The sequence below is a fragment of the Nicotiana tabacum genome, chromosome 20 (genome assembly GCF_000715075.1).
Source record: "Nicotiana tabacum cultivar K326 chromosome 20, ASM71507v2, whole genome shotgun sequence".
Taxonomy (NCBI): Eukaryota; Viridiplantae; Streptophyta; class Magnoliopsida; order Solanales; family Solanaceae; genus Nicotiana; species Nicotiana tabacum.
This window is the reverse complement of record NC_134099.1, coordinates 7,263,624-7,289,129: the sequence shown is the minus strand read 5'-3', so window position 1 is coordinate 7,289,129 and position 25,506 is coordinate 7,263,624. Positions and strand designations below refer to the sequence as shown.

Sequence of the window (25,506 nt, the reverse complement as noted above, 5' to 3'; positions counted from 1 at the left end):
ACATTAGAAGCGACCTCAGAAAAATCGCTGCTAAATAATCACTTTTAGTGGCGACCTAATAAATTCGCTGCTAAAAGTATAATTATTGTAGCAACATATAGGGTCGCCGCTATAAGTTGCCGCTAAAAGTCCAATTTCTTGTAGTGCTACCAGGATATAAGCAAAATTAGTAGCTACGCATAGACACTCGTCACCTCGTGCGTACGTAGCCCCCACAATTAGAAGCAAATATTAATTTAAATCACCTATGGGGTAAATTCTCTTCTTACAAGGTTAGGCAAGAGGCTTACCTTATTTCAAAGCTCGCTTTCCGGCCTCAAATTCACTCTAAAGCCCCAACTCGGTGCCGAACAATCCGAAATTAGTCAAATGTTGTATAAATTAATCAATATATGTTCAAAAGTTCATATTCTAACTATTAGAGTGATTACCCAACCCCAATTGAAAGGTCCCTAAAATTTATCTCCGAGCCCACGTGCCCAGATTCCAAAAAATTTAGAAGGAAGTTGTTAGTTATAACCTCACGAACTCAACTATATAATTTTCACTCAATTCCATAATCATTTTCGTGCTTAAATCCCATTTTTTTATATCAAACCCTAGGTTTTTCATCTAAACCCATGATTTTGACAATTTTACATGTTAAAATCTACCTATAATCTATGTTTTAAATTCATATTGTATAGAAATTACTTACCTTAAAGTGCTAGGTGAAAATCCCCTCCCAAGAGCTCCAAAATTGCCCCTAATTGTCGTTATCCAATTCTCTTTCGTCCTTATTATCCCCTAGGAAATGAAAAAAACTATAAGATAATATGAACTACCACAGTTAGAGTATATATTTCTAGTTAATTTAAGAACTAATGAGTAGAAAAAACTTAAAATTTATCAAATGAGTACGAATTTATAATGTAGAAGCAGTATCTTTTGGTATTGTATAGTGTTGAGATTCGGCCGTTTCAAGGAACAAACATAGAGTGGATGTAGAACTGTATTTTGTTTAAATAAATACTTTCCGCAGATAAAAACCAAAAGTTAATCCGCTGTAGCACTGGCAATTCCATCTTTCAGGAATCCGGGTTCAAATCCCGGCAGTGGAATTTTAATTTTTCCAAAGTCAAGAACTATTTTTTTTTGGGTAACTAATATTTTTATTAATCGCCAAGTAAGTTGTACAGTTTATAATCAATGTAAAATCTAGGTATAATGGCTAAAAAAGATAAACAATAAATTTTGCCAGCTATTTATGTAACAATAAACAACAGCAAAAGAAAGAACCTATAGCACTACCACACCCCGTAGACTACAAGAAGAAACTTTTTATCATATCTCTACTACAAACTAAAATATCAATACTGGAGAAATTATTTTAATACAATAGACTAATTAACACCAGTATTTTACTACTATAGATTATTTTAATGACGCTATCTATATACGAGCGATGACTTATAAATTGCAATATTATCAGGCAAGGGCTATTCAAATACATGAATATACTGCAAAAAGTTATTCATCCGAACAAACTTGAATTGATATTGTTATGGTAAAAAGTAAGAAGTTATCAGTTCGGAGAGAAACAATATTTCCTTGACTAATTAATGTGAAATCACATGCGAAAAAGAATAAAATAAAATAGTTTACTTTGTCATCCCATTCGAAATCTACAACATTACAGTATGGCCCCAATAATTGCACATGATCTTCTTGTTTGATCTATCAACAACAGAAGTTTAACGTTTCATGTTAATACAAGCAGGTGGGATGGCTCAAGGGAGAGGCTAGTAAAGTTTTTGCTTTAGAACCCAACTCTTAGGCCATCAAAAAATCTTAATATTCTGATGTTATTTTGGCTTAGATAATATTAAAATTCATAAAAAATAGTGCAAAGTCCCTATTAAGAAAGATAAAAGGACTGCCTACTTTTTAACACTAAAAATATTTTAGAATTTTGAATTAAACTAATCAGATAGTAGTAATATGTTTTACAATAATATTGCAAACATAGCTAGCATTTTATTAACTGAATTAACCCTTTGTAATATATATTTGATATTACTATCATATATTTGTTGTGAACTAGTACTTAAAAGCTTTATATCTTGTAAAAGTTCTATACTATAAAATTAAAAAAACAAACGAAAAAGGTCTAAATATATCTCTGTACTTTCGAAAATGATTTAAAAATATCTCTCGTTATACTATTTGGCTATCTATGTCCCTACCGTTATATTATGATTCAAACCACCACTATTATCCTTAGCCTCGCAGTGGGCACCAAACTGTTTACCTTTAAAACGGATAACAATTGAATTTATACGTGATTTTAAGGATATGTGTATTGATTCAACACAAATAATCAGGAATGTTAGATAAACGAGTTAAATATAGAATGAGTAACCAAACTAATTGTGATATTATGGTGGGGCTCGGATTTGAGCTGAATAGTAATTTTGCCCTCGATCGAACCCTTGGTTCGAAGCCAAATATATATATGAAGAACAACAATAAAATAAGAACTTTTCATTAGTTGGAAAGCAGAAATATGGATTTGTATAACTTGGTTTGCGTGTTACAATGTGTGTTATCAAAGAAAAAACTTTCCATTTATATAGTAGGAGAGTTCCACCCCTAATACAAGTCTTAAAAAGGTAAAATCCTCCTCTCTTGTTAATTACTGATCTGTAATTGCCATCGAGCGAGATCAACGATATGATATCTGGTTGGTTCCGGATATCATGGCCCCTATCTGTTGCCTACAATCGTTCATGCGCTTCCCGAAGTCTAGGAACTCATCCGGGGTTCGGGATGAGTCATATTATCAAGTCCGATAGCGAGCACTCCGTTCGGGTCTCGGTACAGAAGTTTTCAGCTTCGATTTCGATCCCATGTATTCATACCCTTGCTTTGTTTGACCCACCAGAAAATCGGGGTGGGTGTTAGCCCATGTTTCACCGTATACGATGTTAAAATATATTGTTTGTGTATAATTATTTTACTTTATACTTTCAATATATATAACTTAAAATTTCGTACAAAAAAATTAATTTTTTATACAGTATAATTTGTTTTTTCAATCGTTAGGTTAAAGAAATCTTTTTTTTTTTTTTTTTGGGGGGGGGGGGGGGGGGGATGAACAGTAAGTAGTGGTCTTTGTCTAACCTAAGAGGGCAAAACCAACGATCATCATATCTCCTAAAGGTAATTTCCTGAGGTATCAACACTAAGAAAATGACATATTGCTTTAATTTATTTTCATCAATGAAAAGGTTAAAGAGTCAATTAAATAACTTTCTACCATAACCATCATGAGGATGAAAGGTGGGACAGAAGACATCATCTTCCGTTTTGGTCCTTTAATTTATTATTCCCTTTCTTATCCCTTTTCACTGATATGAATTTGGGGTGGAGTTAATGTATTATGTATGACTCAAGTAGGTTCAAATTTTTGAAAATCAAATTTACGTTTTAAGCTATATGCAAAGTAACATAAATCATGATAATTTATATTTCAAATTATTTATAACATATTTAAGAAAAACATGGTTAAAGATGAATATCTTAGATTCCACAAATAGTAATATTGCCGCATAAATTAAAATAGAGGAAGTAATATTTAATTGCGAAATTAATTATTTAAAACAAACTATGAACTCAATGGTAAATACTATAAACATTCTTTTCTTTTCATTGTCTCTAAGTTGTTGGAGGGATAATCCGATCTGCACCAACTAGACGAGCAATTTGTGTATCGGGTAACACCTTGGTTCATCTCTCGTGGTACAACAACAATTTTATTTCCTTTAGGAACGTGTGGCGGTCGCCCATTAGAGTTGTAGGTTAGAGGATAGTAGAGAGTTTTTCCTTTTTTGTACGGGTAGTTTGATAGAGTTTTATCTATGTCTGTTAACGGTCTATATTGTGTTCACACTATTTTGTTGTTTTGCATAGTATTGTGGTATTGCATTCCCTTTCAGTTATTTGGTGTCTCTTAAGATGATATTATTACTTCTCTGACTTCTTTTGTTGTTACAGATCTTTTTCTTTTATTTTTTTCTAGATATTATTGTGTCACGATCCGAATTTTCCCACCGTCGGGACCGTAATGGCGCCTAACATTTGTACTTGCTAGGCAAGCCAACGTTACAGAATTTTACACCTTTTTTCTTTGTTCATTTAAAATTAAGGCCTAATAAAACTAAATCAGCGGAAATAAAAGCGAAAGTACATGATTTAACTAATTACTCTTATATTATCAACGAAAACAGAAGTAAGTACCACCCAGAAACTGGTGTCACAACTCACGAACAGTCTACGAATACTAGAAGTAATGATATGAAAGAAAATACATCTATCTCGGAGAAAGTAGAACATAAATAAAGTAAAGATAGGAGGGGATGCCAGGGCCTGCGGGCGCCTGCATGACTGTCTTGGGTCTCCTGAATGCAGTAACAACAACCAACCTCTCGATCAGCCACTAGCTTCAAAATCTGCACAGGAAGTGCAGAGTGCAGTATCAATACAACCGATCTCATGTGCTGGTAAGTGCCGAGCCTAACCTCGAAGAGGTAGTGATGAGGCTACGGCGGGGCATAACAACATATATAACCTGCAATAGTTGATACAAAACAAAAACAAAATATAGAATGAAATATAACAGTAATTGGCATTAAATTAATACGGAACTTAGTCTTCTACCAATACTCAGCTATAACCAATACTTAAGGGAGTTTCAACTCCATAATAATGAGCCTCAGCAGAAATAAATACATAAATAACAATTGATGCGTCGCGCATTCCGATCCCACCATATAATCAATAACTATATAAAAGTTCACCCTTATTACTCCTTGTTGCGGTGTGCAACCCGATCCCACCAGTCCACCGTTATTACTCCTCAATATATATCACCCTTATTTGTCCTGTTGCGGCATGCAACCCGATTCCACCAGACAATCACATTCACCTTTATTCCTCCTGCTGCGGCGTGTAGCCCGATCCCAATATATATATATAATCACAAAATAAAGATAAGTGTTTTACAAGTTAACTCAAATCCTCCACAACACTTATACCTCAATCCAACACAATGGAATATCACTACAATTATGAAACTTCACCAATTAAAACTACACAGCGAAACCAACCAAAGTGTACCATGAAGCACCAATAAACCAATATAAACCAACAGTGTGATATAATGGAACAATGGAACAATTAACAACACCAATAGAGAAGCAATATTTAACAAGAAGTAATTAGACAAGGGGACATCAATAAGCAAATAGAAAGTAAGACAGGAAAGCAAAATATAGGGAAACAGGGCAAGGGAACAAGCTAAACAAGTAATTTGGTCACGCATAGGTGCTCGTCACCACACCTATACGCCACACACATGGTATTTCACATAACAAGCAAGTCGAGGATCCCTAATTCCTCAAGTCAAGGTTAGACCAAACACTAACCTCGAGCTAACAGGTATTTCAAAGCTCAATCACCGCTTTACCTCTCGATTCCACCACCAATTCACTCGTATCTAGTCGTAATTAACTTAATAACATCAATAAATGCTAAAGAAATCAATTCTAATGCATAATTATAGGTTTTCCAATATTGTTTTCAAAATGTCAAAACCCGACCCCAGCCCGCTTGGTCCAAACTCAAAATTTGGACCAAAACCCGATTACCCATTCAACCCCGAGCCTAGATATACAATTAGTTTTGGAATCCGACCCCAAATGGAGGTCTAAATCTCCAATTTATAAAAATTCCTAATTCTATCCAAATTCCCAATTTCTACCATAGAAATCTTAGATTTTTGGTTGGAAATTCATGAAATGTGACGGGAAAGTGGGTTAGGGTCACTTACCAAAGTTTTGGGGAAGATTTGATCTTGGGAGAATCGCCTCTAGAGTTTTAGGATTTGAAAAATGTGAAGAATAGGAGAAAATCTCATCTAAGTCATATTTTGAACAGTTGAAGATGTCGCAATTGCCATGCCTGCTATGCTCGCATTTGCGAAGCCTGATCTCCCAATTGCGATATCAGAGGCCTGCTACAAATACTAGATACAGCAGCAAATTTTTAAGTTTCAAACTCACTCCGTAGCCTATCCAAAACTCACCCGAGCCCTCGAGACTCCAAACCAAACATGCACATAAGTCTTAAAACATCATACGAACTTGTTCGCGCGATCGAATCGCCAAAATATCTCCTAGAACTATGAATTTAACACCAAAACACATGAAATTTTCAAGATAGTTCAAAACTCCTATTTCTCAACCAAAGGTCTGAATCACATCAAATCACTTCCGTTTTTCACCAAATTTTACAAATAAGGCTTAAATATCATAACGGACATGTACCGGGTTCTAGAACTAAAATACGGGTTCGATACCACCAAGATCAAATCTTTTGAATTATTACTTTTTCAGTTTTATCAATTTTCTTCAAAAATTCACTTCTCAGGTTAGGGACCTCGGAATTCGATTTTGGGCATACGCCTAAGTTCCATATTTTACTACGGACTCTTCGAGACTGTCGGAACACGGGTACGGGTCTGTTTACCCAAAACGTTGACCGAAGTCAATAAAAATTATCTTTTTAAGCCAAAAATCATCATTTCTTAAATTTTTCACATAATGACTTTTCGGATACACGCCCCGACTGCGCACGCAAATCGAAAAAAAAATAAAATGAAGTTTTCAAGACCTCAGAACACGGAATCGGATTCTAAAACAGAAGATGACGTTTTGGGTCATCACATATTGTCTTGTCAGTTTAGCCGGGGTCTCACGGAAACTGCCTCTCTATCCTTCCGGGGCAGAGGTAAGGTCTGCGTATACTCTACCCTCCTCAGACCCCACTAGTAAGATTTTATATGTTGTTGTTGTTTACTACTTCTTCCAGTAATATTGTCCGTATTTTAAAGTTTTAATAAAAAAAATTTAATAGCCATAATCATCGGTGTAATTATCTCAATTATCCTTTATCAAAAAAAGTCATAGTCGTAAATTTCTCAATATTAGATTCATAACTTCAATAAGAGAAAGTTTCTGCCATTGCAATATATTCGGACATGTAGTTAATCTCCGCTTAACGTAGTGAATGAGCCAATAGCTCAGATTTCACATCTAATTATTCTTAAATAGTTCGTTTAACTAACATTCTACTAACTACAACAATATGTAGGTTAAGAAATTTGCAACAAAAAATGAATCAATGACTTCTTGTTCTAAAATATCAATTATTTTGAAACAGATTACTTACATATAAGTGTGTTTGTAGCCGGTGGCGGAGCCAGAATTTTCATCAAAGGGTGTCAAAAATAAATAATTAGCTACATCGAAAAGTCAAGGGGAGTCAATGTATATTAAATATACATAAAATATAAAAAATTATCTAGCAATATAGTGTAATTTTTCGGCGAAGGGGTATCGCTTGACACCCCTTGGTTCAATGTGGCTCCGCCAGTGGGGAATACTGGATCTCATAAATTTTTTAATCAATTAATCGCGGTTATGTGATATATTCTCGCATAAAATATAATTTCATAGATTAACTTATTTAATTTGGCGTAAACATTAAATGTAAATAAATATTTTTCATGGTTTTATGTTGCCAACTATGGGCGGCAGACTTTTAATATTGTGTTTAACTTTAAAAAAAATTCCATTTGCTTTTTGATTCTCTAAAAAGAAAAAACGGATACCGTAATGAAATAATAAAAGAAGAAGAACAATATTGGAGAGAAAGAGAGAAAATTCTTATTGAATTTTGGGATAAATTACAATGGAATAGAACCCTCTATTTATAGGAAGAGAATGACTTAGCCATAAGTAATAAACCATAGAATCTCTCTAAATATAGACATTCACCATAAATAAAATTCTATTTATAACACTCCCCCTAAATGTCTATTCAACAGATAATGTGCCTCGTTAAAATCTTAACTAAAATAAAACCCAATGGGAAAAAAATTCTAGAACAGGAAAAAGAGTACACATATCTAATAATACTCCTTTTGGTTGCCTCGTTAAAAACCTTGCAAGGAAAACCTAATGGGACAAAACCTTGTAAGGGAAAAGTAGTGCAACGCACATTAACTCCCCCTGATGAGAGCATCAATTCACATCCTTAAGCACTTGCATTCCAATCTTGTGCACCATCTTCAAAAGATCTTTGGTAGAGATTTGATAAACAAATCAGCCATATTAAATTGAACGAATTTGTTTCACTTTGAAATCATCATCCCTAATAGATGTATTATCTTCATATGATCTTGTTGGAATCGTCAGTTCAATATCTTCACATAGAGGTGAAAACTCTTGCTATCATATTATCATGCTTATAGTTATAGCAAGATATATTTGTGCACAAATTGCACTGAGGAAGTGGTACCTCAAGATCAAGAATTGTAGATGCTTCAAGCAACTTAAATCCGTCATGGATTGTCATATAAGTTAAGTCATATAAGCCATATAATAGACTTTAGATGCATATCAAGTTTTCATGTCATGCTAGACATATAAGATATCAAAAACTGATTGCGCATACCATTGACTTTATACTTTCAAGTGTTTGAACTACATGTCCAAAACTACATGTCTTTCATATTAAACCAATTCTATTTGAATTGTGTATCGTCTATTTGGCCAATTTTTTTGTGTCTGTCTCGACAGCCTTAAGATCCTTATCTATACTTAGCGCTATGATAGATGTCGTCGACGAACATTTATATCGGTTCCAATAATTTTTCATAAAGACATAACATAGAGATCTCTTCATTCATATATTCAGGTACTTGAACCTCTCCTAAGATTTTATAAAGTATTATGGCATGTGATCTTCTAGATCACTTGCCTCCTTATTAAGATCATTTTAATCATTTCCTCATCTTCCTTATCAAGAAGTTTATTTGAAACCGATCTGTCTATACGCTTAAGCATACCATAGACTTTGTCCTTCTAGGACTTAATATGAACATTTGCAATGAGAATATAGTTACTTTCGTTGGATCAGCAAATGCGTCTGGCATGCTTTGCAATATATTGCAAACGAATTATCTTTTTATGAACTCCAATTTCATATTATTGTATTCGAGGATCTAGATATACAAATGATAATTTATTCCACGTAACTTTTTCTCAACTGTTTATTATATCTCCCCGTCATGTTAGAAAAACTAACTTGTTTCCTCAACTTTGAGAATCCACCTTTGTGCGTTATGGTGTTAATCAAAATGTACACCGCACATCAATAATAATAAGATGGAATTATTTGGTTCCTGGCCCTGAACCATTTGTGAGGGGAGGATGTAATATATTTCGTATATAACTTATATCAAACTGATATAGATAACTTTGTTCTCATAAGCAATAGTTTAGCTATTAAGTGGAGGCAATCAATAAATTATTTTGCTAAACCAACTGTGATGTAAACCAACTTATCAAGATGAACTTTTTGAATAGAAAATCTAGAAATTATGCTCGAAATTAAATTATTGAGCAAGTTACCTCGCAAAACATCATGTTGCGGGTTAATAATAATTGCACATGTAACCATCTCATAGATGCATCTTATGTGGTATACATGAAAGGTGAATGCGCCCATATTCACCTTTGATATTTATAAGATTCATGAGATTCAATCCCAATTTTAGTTGGTCAATTAATTAATGAGAACAAACAATATAAAAGAATTCATAAAAAACTTTCTAGTTCTTCAATATTTACTGTGACGACCCGGCCAGTCGTCTCATGAGTTGCCGCTCCGTTTTCTCCATTTCTGCTTCTTTATGCTTTGTTTATCCGTATTATGTGGTATCGGATTGGTCGGATCGAGTTCAGAAAGGATTTGGTAAGGTTTGAGGCACTTAGTCAGAGTGAGTTTAAGTTGGAAAAGTCAACTATATGTTGACTTGTGTGTTACAGGGCTCAGATGTGAGTTCCGACGGTTCGGTTAGCTTCAGGAGGTGATTTGGGACTTAGGAGTGCGATCGAAATGAGTTTTGGAGGTTCGGAGTAGATTTAGGCTTGAATTGGCGAAGTTGATATTTTGGCGATTTCCGGTTGGTAGGCGAGATTTTGATATAAGGGTCAGAATGGAATTTTGAGAATTGCAGTAGTACCGTTGTGTCATTTGGGATGTGTGTGCAAAATTTCAGGTCATTCGGACGTGGTTCGGTTGGGTTTTTGATCAAAAGCGGAATCCGGAAGATTTTGGGAACTTAGGCTTGAATCCGGTGTGCTTTGGTTGGTTTGATGTTGTTTGAGGTGTTTTGAAGATTGGTACAAGTTTGAATAAGGTTTTGGGATACATTGGTGCTTTTGGTTGAGGTCCCGGGGGCCTGGAGTGATTTCGGATGGTTGACGGGGAGTGTGAGGAATGTTTGCAGCTGCTGAACATTTGCTGCTTCTGGTATTTCCGCACCTGCGGATTGGGGACAGCATGTGCGATGCCGCACATGCGGAAGAGGAGTCGTAGAAGCGGATTTTGAGGAGTTGTCAGGAACCGCAGATGCGGTTGGGGGACCGCACCTGCGAAGGGGCAGATGCGGGAAAAGTATCGAAGGTGCGATAATGGCCAGTTAAGTGATTTCCGCAGAAGCGGAGGAATAACCGCATATCTGGTACCGCAGAAGTGGCTATGGGATCGCAGATGCGAAAATCCCTGGCCAGAAGGTATATATTGCTTTCTACGCAAATTTTTGCAAAATACTCCATTTTTAGAGACGGGAAAGAGGCTAAGACATAGGATTTCGAGAGGAATCAAAGGATATCAGTTGGGTAAGTTCCCTTAGCTTAATTACTTGGGTTTAAGATCACTTTTCCATTGTTTAATCATGGTTTTAGTGGAAATTAAGGAAGAAAAATTGGGGATTAGAGCTTGAGATTAAGAGACCTTTAAATGGGGATTTGTGGGGTCATTTGGACTCCGATTTCAGTGTTCTTGATATGTATAGACTCGTAGGAGGATAAGGATTCCGTTAATGTGATTTTTATCGAGTTATGAGACATGGGCCTGGGGGTCGGGTTTTTGCCAATTTCAAGGTTTTTGGTATTATTTGATTATTTTTGCTTGAGTTTCGTTCCCTTAGCATATTGTGACGCCGTAATTCTGATTTTGGATAGATTCGACGCGAGTGGAGGCTGATTCTAGGGGTAAAGGCGTCACGGAGTAGTATTTTCACCGGTTTGAGATAAGTAACCATTAAAAATCTGGAACTGAGGGTACAAACCCCGGTATTTGACTTATTTTGATAAATGCGGTGACACATATGCTAGGTGACGAGTGTGTGGACGTGTACCGGTAGGGATTGTGACTTGGTCCATCCCGTAGCGACTATTAAGCCGCGTATTTGATTTGGAACCTTATGATATTCCGTACTTTAGCTATTCATACTATATTATGGGTTGTATGCCGTGTTTGGGGCCTTGTGCCGACCTATTGAGACCCTTAGGGGCATTTTTACTATTTTTCCTCACTCTACTTGTTGAAAGCATATCCTCAGTCATGTTTTACCTGGTTAAATATTTAAAACTGGTTTTATCACTCCACTTCTAATTGTGAGGACTGTTTGGGCTGAGTTTCCTATTTGCTATTGTTGTGCCCGAGAGGCTGTGAGGTTAATGAATGAGAGAGGTCGAGAACCTAATAGTGAGGATATTATATGTATATATTATGGATCGGGCTGCACGCCGCAGTGATACTTATATGGATCGGGCTACACGCCGCAGCGATATATATACTGGATCGGGTTGTACGCCGCAGCGACATATATATTGGATCGGGTTGCACGCCGTAGTGATAGATATATTGGATCAGGCTGCGCGCCGCAGCGATATGACGTTTGGGCTGTAGGATCCCCTCCGGAGTCTGTACACCCCCAGTGAGCGTAGTCGACTATGAATTACGGATCAGGCTGCATGCCGCAGCGGTTACTATGATTTCTATTATTATGAGATATTAATGAGCCTGAGTGATGAGAGCAAGTACTGAGTGACGAGAGCGAGTCACAAGTGATTGAGAGGCTGCCAGAGAGGCCATATTCTGAGTGATTCTTGCCCGAGGGGCCCAGTTATGATACTTTTACTGATTTCACTCTTCTTTTGAAATAGCCTCTATTGGAAAAATTACTAAGTATATTCAGTTATATGACTTTTGAAATAGCCTCTGTTTAAACTGAAATTGATGATTTTACGATGAAACTGGTTTTAAATGGTGAAGTTGACCTATTATCCTGTTGTTTATTCAGTTATATGATTTTTAACTGCTCGTCACTGCTTTCAGACCTTATTTACTTTAGTTACTTACTGAGTTGGCATACTCACGTTACTCCCTGCACCTTGTGTGCAGATCCAGATGCCCGAGTGGCAAAGTGAGGGTCCTCAGCTGATCTAGAGGTTGCTGGAGATTACAAGGTAGCTGCATGGCGTCCGCAACCCTGTTTTCTCCTTCTTATCTTGTTCTTTTCCGCATTTTCTAGATTTATATTGTATCAGATATGGGTAGCTTTTCACATACGTATTACCCCGCTATAAGTCGTAGTAATAGAAGATATTAAATCTTTCCTTTATTTATAGTCTCAATATAATCAACCGCTTTCGTGTATACTTTGGAAACTGAATAAGTTTCTTTGAGACTTACTATAACATAATTCCTTATTGGTAATCAATTGTGTTTCTCCAAAATAGTGTAATTGGCTCTTGCAGAGTTCTCAATTAATTTTGTAGTACCATATATTCATCAACATCCATATGGTGAAAATCTTTTTTAAAGAGAAAGTTTTACCATTATGGTTATGGTCACAATTATATGTAAAATCTATTTCTTGCATTACCGTTGTCTTTTAATAATCATATTGCCAAAATATTTTGGCATACAATAAATACGTGACCAATGACCATCTATGCCATAATAATGACATTATTTTCTTATTTCCTTTCAAACACCCCTCTAGAGGTGAGTGTGGTATATTCACTACCACTACCACGTTCATATTCTTCTAAGAATGAATATGTATTCATAAATCAGATATTGTCACATTCACATCATGAATGAACCATAATCATCTGTGTGTGCTTTATAAAATCTCATGTCAAATCGATGACAAATATTACTTTCACAGAGTGAAGAATTATTTTGAGAATCCTTAATATTCTCATTATCACAATGATGACTATTATAATTTCGTCTATTACCACGTCCACATCCATTGATACCTTCACGGTAATAATTTTATCTTCTTTCAGACTTAACACATATTGCTATCATATTCTCTTAAGGGAATGAGAATAGAGCAAATTCAATGGGACGGGTTTTCAATTCTTTGCCCACAATCATACATAAATTTGATCATGGCAAGACATAGAAATTTTACCACTTTGGGTGGTTATAATTTCTTTCAAACTCCATTAGAGTTATAATCAAAATTTCATTGTCTTTGCTTGTATTTAAAATCAAATTATAGAATTTGAAGAATTTAAAAGAGAAATATAAAGTAAAATACTTACCTTAAATCCAGAATTTAATCATGAAGGAAGTTCATAGAACAATTGACAATCATTATACTCAATCCCAAAGCTTCTACTCAATTGGTTAGAGTCTCGTGCTGATAACGTGTAATAAAACAATAAAAGAAGAAGAGCAATATTGAAGAGAAAGAGAGAGAGAAAGGAAATTCTTATTGAATTTTGGGATAAATTATAATGGAATAGAATCCTCTATTTATAGGGAGAGAGTGACTTAGCTTTCAAGTAATAAACCCTAAAATCTCTCTAAATATAGACATTCACCACAAATAAAATTCTATTTATAACACTCCCCCTGAATGTCTATTCAACAGATAATGTGTCTCGTTAAAACCTTAACTAAAATAAAACCCAATGGGGTTTTTTTGCTTTAACCAATGATGGAGTCATGGAGATGTTCACAGTAAAATTAATGAGAATTATATTAGATTTTCAAACATTTGATACAAAAACATAAAGCAACTATAGTATAATATTACCTTCCGCTAATCATCTAATATTTTTCAAGAAGGAAAGTAAATTCTGACAAACATCACAGTCAAGAATAATAAAAATTAGTAGCTCAAAAGTGAAATGTCTAAAGTTCAATGTCACTTTTCTAACTTTTGTAGATTCAGCTATAATTGCATATATTTTTGCAATGGATGGTTTATGCATTAGTTCTCAAGCTATTAATTCTCATCATGTTACCTTCTTATCCTTTTGATTCAGAAATCTTACTATGGTTTTTTATTTCAGAGATACCCGCTACTTAATAGTAGAGGTGTACAGAACGAAACAGGAAAATCGCATCAAATCAAAAGGTCAAATCAAATCGATTAAAAAAAGTTTGGTTTGATTTTGTTTGATACTAAATATAGAAATCTGAACCAAACCAACATATAAACATATAATTTTCTATAGACTTTAAATAGAATTTTCTTTAAAAAATATCTAAAAATATTTGGAATTCTCTTATGGGATGTAATATATAATAAAATATGAAGTATTCCATTTTTATTAGCTTTAAATAATGTGTTGTATGATCACCTTCTTATCAAGTGTTATTGAAATGCGTCAATATTTTTGTTTTCCATATTCATATGTCAAGATCTATTAAATTCTTATATTTTTTTTGAATTTAAAATGGTATTTCGATAGTTGAAAATTAAATAGAACATATCATTATTTAGATAACATATTAATTTTTATAATTTAATTATTAAATTCGGTTGACTTGAAAGTATACATCAACGAAAAGTTATCGTCAGACAACTACAAAAATAACTATCATATGCTACTAATTAAGAAAATTCTTCCATAAGAATATTTTAGTAGATCATATGTTTTTCAATTTTTTCAATTTAAAACATATATTTACTTATAAAAAATTTAACAAAGTAAGATTGACATATTATTTATATAACAAAAAAAATCCCGAAAAACCCAAAAAATCAGACAAAATCGAACTAGTCCAAATCAATATAGTTGGTTTGATTTAGTTTAATAATTAAAATCAAACCAACCCGATCCGTATACACTCTACTTAATCGTAACCCCAAACCACAACTCCGTTTTCTTAAGGACATGACTCACAACTAAACCACTACACTTATTAATGTACTTATCTAATTGATGATTTAACTAAGAATGCAAAGAATGTTTTAGATTGTTTTCTTTTTAATTGGAATTGTTTTCTATTACATAATTGAACCCCACATCTTATATATGGAGGTTCTCACGCTGTCACTAAAGTATTAGCCTTTTGTGGCGATGTTTTCGTTTAAAATGTGCTATTTCCTGCCAGCACACATGTATTTGTATCGTGTGACACACACAACCATATATACACACAAAATTTAATTGAATTAGGGTATTTGGCGCATATATAGTCGATACCAACAAAAAAAAATTAACACATAATTACAAAGGGAGAAAAAAAGTTTATATTTGGAGATATATATATATATATATATATAGCTTTAGGTATGGTTGGCTTTAATTAAATTGCTAGATATAACCCAACTTCTCACGTGCATTGCACACTTATTTGCATTTTTAGCCTTCAACTATACTGACCAACTAACATCAATTAATTTCATACTAATAATTATGGCGTTAGCTAATAACTAGTAAGTACCCTATATTTACCCTCCATTGCCGTGCCGTCACAGCTACTCATTTTCTTCCCTTAACTTTAATTCTTTCACAACTCACATATTACAACAACAACATTCACCAAACTTAATTCAAGCAATTTATTAGTGTTCAAGCAAGAGTTATACATCAATGTAAGTTTAATTATAATGACATTCTCATATATGCTTTAAAAAGCTACAATAAATAACTAAAAAAAATCTACTCATGTTGTAATTTATCAAGCTTTTTCATTAGTACATGTACAAAAAACAAAGGTACTTACTAGATCATACACCATGCTCATCAAGAATAAAACAATAGGAAAGCTTGGTTTTTGTTATTTTTTTGTATGAAATTTTCCTCCAACCCTAATGGTGCAATGGGTTTGGACCGGTCGGGACGAGCCGTTTTTCGACACCGTATCGTGGATCAATCTCACTTCCGGCTGGCTCCGGCCGCTCGTGAACGTCGACCGGGGAATGTTTCCGGTGGTGGTGGTGACGATTTTTGACAAATGGTGTGAAGTCAAAATTACTTGCTATAAGTGCTTTTCTTTGAGTAAACAAAGGGTGATTATTAGATGGAGAGTATGTTATGATTTTGTGGTTGGTTTTCAAGAATTTGAATTCTTGAAAGAGGAGAACAAGTAGAGAGAGCCAAAGAATGAAACACATTACATGAGGAACCTTTAAGCTCATATTGAAAGAGAATAGTCACAAGAGGAAACATGGATCAAAGAAATTATAAGGAGAGAAATAAAAGGATCAAATATATATTTCTTCTTGGAGATTGAGAAAATTTGAAGGTTGACAGCTTGAATCTAATGTACAAACACGTCTAAACACATATCTTAAGAAAGTAGAAGAAGGGAAGAGATGAATTTTAGGAAAGAAAAGGAGCTTTGCTTACATGTTAGACTTGTGAATAAACATTAAAAGATAAGAGTAGTAGTAATTTAATGTGGGTAAGAAAGAAGGTGGAGAGTTCTGTTGGGTGGAAAGAAAGAAATGGGGGCGGTAGACCCTTTTTCCAATAAATGTTCCTTAGATATCAAGGAATAAAAAAGAGGTCATTATGTGGATTGTCAAACCCCTAAAATTATACCATATAGATTTTGAAATCACCAAGCATTATTGGAACTTTGGTATATCTTCGAGAGTAACTTTATAAAAAAAAAACTTTCATGTACAAAGCATCTCGCATTGACGTAGGCTTCGGAAAAAGATCACATTCCAACGGGTATGATGTAAGTAGCCTACCCTGATATATTAGTAATTAATTACACGATTCGAATTTATACACGGTTCTAATTTATAATCTATAGGTCACCTGGATCTTCGAGATAAACTAAAAGTATTAAATGCAAGTATATTTTATGAGTTTATCTTCTACGTATACGCAGTATATGTTTTCTCATTAATTATACGGCAAATGGTCAAATATATCCATTTATTATGGGAAAAGGTTTAAATATACCATTAGTTAAACTTTGGGTCTAAATATACCCATGCCGTAATACTATTGGTTCAAATATACTCTTCTTTTGTTAAGTTTGTTCAAGGTAGACATCTAATCCTACGTAGTACTGATATTTGATGAGGTGGATGCCACATGGCATGCCACCTCAGCACCCCTAATACATATATAAAAGACTAAAATTTAAAATCAATATTTTTTATGGTAGCGGTCGGCAATAGTGTAGAGGGAAAGGAAATTTTAGTAGTGAAAAAAAAAAAGTAGAAGGGAGGGGTAAAATGGATTAGGAGCGTTGAGGTGGCAAGTCATGCGACATCCATCACATCAAATGTCAATGTCACGTAGGATTGGATGTTCACTTTGGATAAACTTAACGGAAAATGATTATATTTGAACCAATAATATAACGACAAGGGTATATATGAACTCAAAGTATAACGAAGAGTATATTTAAACCTTTTCTGATAATACGAGAATATATTTGGCCCTTTTTCGTTAATTATATTAGGTGATCGGGGACGAGAAGGGAAGGAAAGGGGGATCGAACGGGAATCAAACCCACTCTTATTGTGTGGAAGAGTACTCCCACCGGTATTATTATATTATAAATTTCGATAATAGTTTAATTATGTACACAGATAATATAAAACAATATTTACACGTTCCGATTGTCTATAAGATTACTACATGAACTGCCATAAGTAAAACTAATTACCTGAAAAATGAGATAGTCAATCTGTTATGACAAGTTAAATTATATCAAAAATTTAAATACGACAACTTAAATTATATTGATAATACAAGAAATTATTTACACTGTCAGTATATTTAAGTTAAATATTTTTTTTAATAAAAGTCAACTCTCTCTCTCTCCTCTCTTTCTCTCTAGGGAGAACATGCATGTTGGTACAATAAGAGAAGTTCTTACTGTTTTGGGTAAATTGCAAAGTGTTTTTGCCGTAAGGTGGGGAACAAGTGTAATCCATATTTATCATTCTACCAAGCAATCTAGTGAAGCTAGTTATGCTGTATTGATGGTGTCAAATAGGGGTATATGGGAAAGAAATAGTAAGCAATAATAAAAGTGCATTTTTAGTGGGATTTATCTTGAATAGCTATTTTCGTTCATATAATTTTCACTATTGTGTACCACCTTATGTGGACTATACTAAAGGTTAGGACAATCACCAAATCTCCATTATAGTATTAAAGAACAAGATAAAAAAACGAAAAATACATGTGATATATATGTGTTTTTGACAAAGAAACTTAGAGAAGTGTATCAAATGATCAAACTAATAGTAACTGAAGTTATGTATGACTTATGTTACGTGAGCACTTAGGAGAAGAAAGTTATGTAGAGTCTGATTCAATTCTAACATTTTTACCACAATAGTCTCCCAATTTTTACATTGCATTAAATAATGCTATTAAATAATGCTTTTAAGTCTTTACTTCAGTATCGATGATTTGCATCAGCGATTAAAATTTTTTGTTATTAAATGATGGTGGATGGATTCATATTACACGATAGATATATTTTTTTCTTATATAAAATTTAATTTCGTATCACAAGAATGTCGTATTTATATTTGGACACTTTAAAATATATAGCCGATCGGATTTTCTGTTTATTTTTTCTAGTTGGTATTTTTGGGTGGCTATTTAGTGGGTGTTTGGACATAAAAATTGTAAAATTCCAACAAAAAAGTGAAAAAAATTTCAAGTGAAAATGATATTTGAAAATTAGAGTTGTGTTTCGACATGAATATAATTTTGGGTTGTTTTTTAAGTTTTGTGAGTGATCTAAGTGAAAATTTTAAAAAACAGCTTTTTGGAGTTTTTCAAATTTTCGAAAAATTTCAAAATGCATCTTTATACAACGAATACAATGTGTTTCAACTGTATTTGTTCGCACAATTGTGTTAATTCGTGCAACAAATATAACCAAAGCGAAATACAAGGGTTTATACAAATGGTACAACTTGTACGACTGTATTTGTTCTCGCAATGAATACAACTAAGGAAAAATACAGAAATAACCAACTGAGCTACGAGAGCTTATTACTATCTTATCTTAGTTCAAAATAATTAATCTCTTATTTCATGGGTTTGCTATAGAATTCAAATATAGTTACGGATGGTTCGGAAACAGCCTCTCTATCCCCAGGGTAGGGATAAGATCTGCGTACACACTACCCTCCCAGACCCCACTGGTGGAATTATACAGGGTGGTTATTGTTATAACGAATAGTAAATTTGCTGAAAGTATAGTTACAAACGATAAACACAGTATAAATATTTGACGTGTCACTTTTTTTTCCTTCATCAATTCAGAATTGAGTTACATTTTGGGATCTTTGCATAAATAGCTGGTTATATTTACTTTTAACATTTTCTAGCCATATACACAGGGGCAGCTTAGTGGTAAAGGGCCTCAAGCAAGGCCCCACATCTAGGGGGCCCCAAATTTTTCTGATACTGTATTAAATAGATGTATTTGTATTTGATGATTTTTTTTAAAAATATTTAGTATATCAAAAAAAAAGTATATCTTTCATAAATAAGGAAACTATGAGACCGATAGAGATAATTTGGGAATAAGAATAATAACTTACGTGTGAATATATTTCTTCCCTTCTTTATATATTATCATTATTATCACAGGACCCACATTACTTTTATTGCTTTCTCTTTAAACTGATTTTTATTTTATCTTTTATATTCTTTTTAGCCTTTCCAGACTTTTAAGTCCACCGTCTCATAAAATATTCTGTCAAATATGATAGCAGAAAACAATTGTGAACTCTTTTTTTGTCAAGCTTTACCGGCATTACACCAAAAATATTGAAACAGCAAAAGTAATATTAAGTTATCTATGACTATTTGTTAAACAAAATTCAATTGTTCTATACTTTTCTTATTACTTTGCATCTAATATTTACTATTTTTTTATATCTTTTGCTTGTAAGTATATGTATTAACTTTTTTAAGTTATTAGAATTTTAATATGTCAATAAGAAAATATGAATCCTCATATTAAAAATGCCCAAAAAAGAGAAGAATTGAAACTTTAATACAATCCCCCAAAATAGGAAGAATTTATGGTAGATAAACAAATCACTAATATAATTGAGCTAGAAGAGAATGGAATCTGAGAAGAAGGAGAAGAAGTTGATGAGAGTTTAACAAAGATCTTTTAGAAAATCAAAAAATCCTAAAAGAATTGAATAATAATCCTAGAAAGTAGAAATATATATAATGCTAGTTAAGAAATCGATTATAAATCAATTATTAAAAATTTTAAATCTCAAAAAGCTAGAAAAATAAACTTCAAAATAAAATTTTATTAAATGTGTTTTTAAATATGTTAAAACTTAGGCCCCTCGTTGAAGTTTGACTTTAGGCCCCGAATACCGTTGAACCGCCCCTGCATATACATAGATTATACACATATAATACAAAAATTATGCATATAATATATTTTCACCGGCTATTTTTAATTTAAGTGGTTGGGTAGACGGCTATTTGGGTTAATTCTTCTTACATTTTTGTCAAAGCCCAATTTTTAACTGGACTATATTTAGTCCAGGCCCATCAATCAAAGTGCACTGCCGACTACGGGCTTTTGCCGCCTGAATCCATTCCCTTAACGGTACCGTTTTGTTTATGCATAAAAGCATCAGACATTCCCAAACTGCAATCAAAACGCGAATTTCCCTTAACCTTTGAGGATCCAAAAACCGATCAAATAACCGAAGCTTTGAAGATCAAAATATGGTACGTTGATCTTACAAATTTTCGGTAATTACGATTTATTCTTCATATTTATAATTTTCATTCATTAATTTAATTTTTTGTACATCATCTAGGGTTTATATTAGTGTTCAATTTTATGTGTTCATTATTTTGGTCTTGATTGTTTTGACTTTGAGTTGCTCACAGTTGTGTGTAAATATTGTAAAATACACACTATACGGTGTGCCCGTAAAAAAAGTTTTTTGAGCTGTTACTATAAGATTAGGATTCCAGTTTGGCTATGTAGTAATAAATATTGAGAATTTAATTACAAAAAGTCTCTTTGTATATCTATTTAAGCACAACATCGTCATGGTGGGGATGGGTTTATGTTCAATTTGGCTATTGATATATTGTGTAAAATTGTGATGAACCAATTTTCATTTTGGAAAACAATATTGAGATGTTATTTGATTAAGGTATCCAGCTCTGGCTACAATGGCGGATGTAGATTTTAACCGATGGGTTCAGCTTCTGGCGCAGACCCTGAATGTGTAAAAAAGTTCATTAAGTAGAAATAATTGATTTTGGATTTACCAAATTAATTAGGTTGTGGTAGTATCCCGAACTCGAACCCATAAAGTTCAGATCCTGGATCTGGTTCTATCTGGTTGTGTAAGTTTCACAAAGCAGGTCGTAAGCCTGGATAAAGGAGGATGGTTATGTCTAATTATAGTGAGCCCTTGGGAATCCAGTTTTTTAATGAGTCTAATAGAGGATTCATATATCTCGCTGCAACTAGTTTGAGATTGAGGTGTGTTTAGTTGTTCGATTGATTGATTTGATTATGGTCTCCATCTTCCAAATTATTTTTAGTTTAAGAGGTAGTATTTAATTCTACTTCATCAAAAAAAAAGGTAGTATTTAATTCTAAGAAATGGGATTTAGAGGGGTCTTTTGCTATTGCTTCTTTTTCTTCTTTCCTTGGCCGAGGGTCTATAGGAAACAATTCCTCTACCTTCTCAAGGTAGGGGTAAGGTTTGTGTACGCTGGGTTTGTTGTTGTTGAGGTTTAGAGGGGTCTTTCAGTATAATATCTTCACAGATGAATATGAGCTCTTATATGTTTTGTGAATATGTCAAAACCTATGACATAGGCTGAATTTTTGATCCCTCCTAATTATATGTTTGGTTCATGGGCAAGGGCAAGCATCTGTCTGGCAGTTTACCCTCCAGAGATTTATTTTATTGTTGTTGTCCTCTTCTTTTTTTTTTTTTTTGTGTGTGTGTGTGTGAGATTTTAAGAGGTCTGAGAAAGTTTTACTCTTTTTATTTTTGGGTCGAATTTTTGAGAGGTAGAGGAAAGCTAATATGGAGGGCGTCTCTGGCCTTCCTGTCTTCCTTAACTGTGTGGGAGACGGACATATCTCTCCTCTTTACTTGCCCTTTCTTACCTTTTCATTTTGTTTCCATCCAATTAAATATTGTGAAATACTCTATAATTAGCAAGTAAGCTCTGTGTATTTTTTTTTTTCTTTATGCTCTATAATTAGCGGTTGTGTGATAAATAAGTGTTTGAAAGGCTGATTTTTTACTAGCTTTATCATAGGTGCAGTAACATAATTTACAGTGCAACCCTGCACCTAATCTCCTAATAAACTTTCAGCTTGAGTTTCATTTGTCAGTTTTCCTTTTAACTCTCTAAATGTTGGTGCTAAGATGTCATTTGTTTTTCTGTTCCAGTCTTCACTTGCAGCTGCTAGGGCGGACAACTTTTACTATCCTCCAGAATGGTCTCCCAAGAAGGTAAGTAGATATAAACACTGTTGCTTGGGTGATACTTAAGAAGAAATAGAATAAATTCCTTTGAAGGGCTTATAATAGGAGAAGATAGCTACAGACAAAAGTCTCTGTATCTGTTGGAATGTTGGATTCAGAAAAGAGTTCTAGTTACTAATTCAGGTTTCTTTCCAGGGTTCACTGAACAAATTCAATGGTCAACATGCTCTCCGAGAGAGAGCAAGAAAGATAGACCAGGGCATTTTAATTATAAGGTACTGAACTATGAAAATTCTGTATTTTACTTGTCCTTTGGGATGCTGATGCCAAGCCGCACTATAATGGCAGAATTAGTTCTTAATGTTGTGAGCCAGTTTAGCCATGAGATAATCTGGATGAGGAGAAAATTTGCATGTGTGTTTTTGGATAGAAGAAGTTAAAGTAATGTTTACCGTCGCATTGCATCTGATACCTATTGCCTTGGTGTCGAATGGACCTTCCAGATATCTTAATTTTTCTTCACTTTATCCAAATAAAAAACTGAGGTTTTCCTCCTTGTCAACTTCAACTTTAGGGAACATCTCACAGATTGAACTCATTTTTCAGAAAAGCATTCATATTCACACCTGGGAATTTGAAAGATCGAGTTTGAAGCATCAAGCTTTGATTGCATATTACTTATTTAAATCGACAAAAAAAAAAAAAAAAAAAAAAGAGAGGCTCAGTCGGACTTGCTACGTTAGCCTTGTAATTGCTAAACCTGGACAATTTATTAGCATGATTTTATTGCTTAACTGAGTTAAATATTAGGAATTATTTAACACATTGTGACTTAAGCTTGATGTCCTTTCATACCTAAATTGATATTGGCAAGCATGGCGATTCAAAATGCATACTTAGAACCCAATTTTTTTGATGTATCCTGCTTGAAAACATTGTTAGTTCACTAAGTTCAATATTTGGATATGACAAAGGTAGAAATCTATGCATTTTCAAAAAGAAGGAAAAATAAATTGTTTGTCTTGCTGATGCATTATTTCTTGATTAGTTTTCTCATGCGTTCTTTATTTTCTAGCTCTGCTGTTATGAGCATCGTCACTCACTACCCAATAATATCTTTTTTTATAGGTTCGAGATGCCATACAATATCTGGTGTGGAGGATGTGAGTCGATGATTGCCAAGGGTGTGAGGTTCAATGCTGAGAAAAAGCAAGTAGGAAACTATTACTCCACAAAGGTATGATTTTGTCATGATGTAGTAAATGAGACTGAAAATCCTCACTTGTAGCCAACTGTGCTAAATCAAATGACTCTTGGTTTTCTGTTTGCTAATTGTAATTATACTCGTGTTAGATATGGAGCTTTAGTATGAAAAGTGCATGCTGCAAGCATGAAATTGTCATTCAAACGGATCCAAAGAACTGTGAGTATGTAATTATAAGTGGAGCTCGAAAGAAGATCGAAGATTATGACGCTGAAGATGCTGAAACCTTAGTACTTCCAGTAGATGAAGGTAAGCATTATACAAGAAGTGCTTAGTGCATTTTCTTCATGATGAATTCATGTTGCTATTGTCACTTAGAGAAGCTATTGCGTTGACGGGTGAATAGAAGTCTCTGCAATTCTGTACAGTGCTTTATTGTAATGCACTATAGTGATTAGGAGCAGAGGAGTTTTTTGATAACTGATCTGCTTTTCGTTCCAGATAAAAGTAAGCTAGTGGATCCTTTTTATCGGCTAGAGCACCAGGAGGAAGACTTGAAGAAGAAGAAAGAAGCTGAGCCTTTACTTGTTCGTCTTCAGCGAGTGTCTGATAGTAGACATTCAGACGATTATGCCATGAACAGGGCTCTTCGAGCCAAGCTTAGGGTATGATTTTGTTTATTGTTGGTTTTGTGCACTTCTCTATTCCTTTATACCCTAAACTTGTGTCCTTATCATCCTCTTTTGCATGTGTATAGACTCAAAAGAAAAGAGTTGCCGAAGAAGAGGCTGCTTCTAAGAAAATTGGACTTGGTATTAGGTTATTACCGCCATCTGCAGAGGATGCTGCAACTGCTGCAAGTGTTAAATTTGCTCATAAGTTTGATAGGAATAGAAGGGATAAACGAGCCATTATTTACTCTGGTTCAATCTTTTCTGAATCGTCGGGTTCTTCTAAGCGGTCAGAGCTAGAATCTAAGAGGAGAAAAATAAACGCTTCTGCTGCATCAAAGTTGCTGGTTGGAGGTTTTAAGCCCTCGTCATGGTCTGAAACTGCTGCTTCATCTAAGAAACAAAGGAGAATCTAATAGAACGCTTCGCAGCGCTTTCCTCCTTGGTTAGCCTCCGGTCGAGAATTGAGTTTAAAATTTGTTGCCTTCTACTTATAGTTAGTTTTTACTTTGTTAATCGTCCGGTAGGCAGCTGAGTTACGTGTACAGAGTTATTGATTTTCGAGTGTTTCTCCTTCTGTTTCTAACTGTGCTTGTATTTGTCAATTTGAATAAAAGAGAATCTGTATCCATCACAGCAAGCTAGAGGTGTAAATCTTGTTGTAGCTTTCAGCATCCTGAGATTGCCCGAAATGCTTGAAAGTTGATTTCTGTAATTTAGTGAATCGATTTGGGATCCAAGCATCATATTTTGCTTGATTTTTAAAGAACTATACAAAGTTATGTTAATTCTATCTACAGTACTAGACCTTGTATCAAGAATGCTTTTAGGTAAAGTTATTTTGTGTTTTGACTGATTGAAAAAATGTACATTTATAGGACTGAAAAGTATGATTTGGATAGTAGTAAAAGAAGAAAAAAAATTCCTTTATTTCCATTTCTTCAGTATCAGTAAATATGACAGGGAAGGTCGTGAAATCAGGGACCGGT

The 25,506-nt window shown here is 34.0% G+C and overlaps 1 protein-coding gene across 1 annotated transcript; it reads left to right on the top strand.

Annotated features, from left to right (window-relative positions):
- The first annotated feature begins 20,769 nt into the window (after positions 1–20,769).
- Positions 20,770–25,157, top strand: LOC107788053 (uncharacterized). The gene is made up of 7 exons (XM_016609702.2): positions 20,770–20,906; positions 22,607–22,669; positions 22,838–22,917; positions 23,771–23,879; positions 23,996–24,155; positions 24,348–24,511; positions 24,604–25,157. The coding sequence occupies exons 1-7, from the start codon at positions 20,904–20,906 to the stop codon at positions 24,931–24,933; spliced, it is 909 nt and encodes a 302-aa protein (XP_016465188.1). The 5' UTR covers positions 20,770–20,903; the 3' UTR covers positions 24,934–25,157.
- The last annotated feature ends 349 nt before the right edge of the window (positions 25,158–25,506 follow it).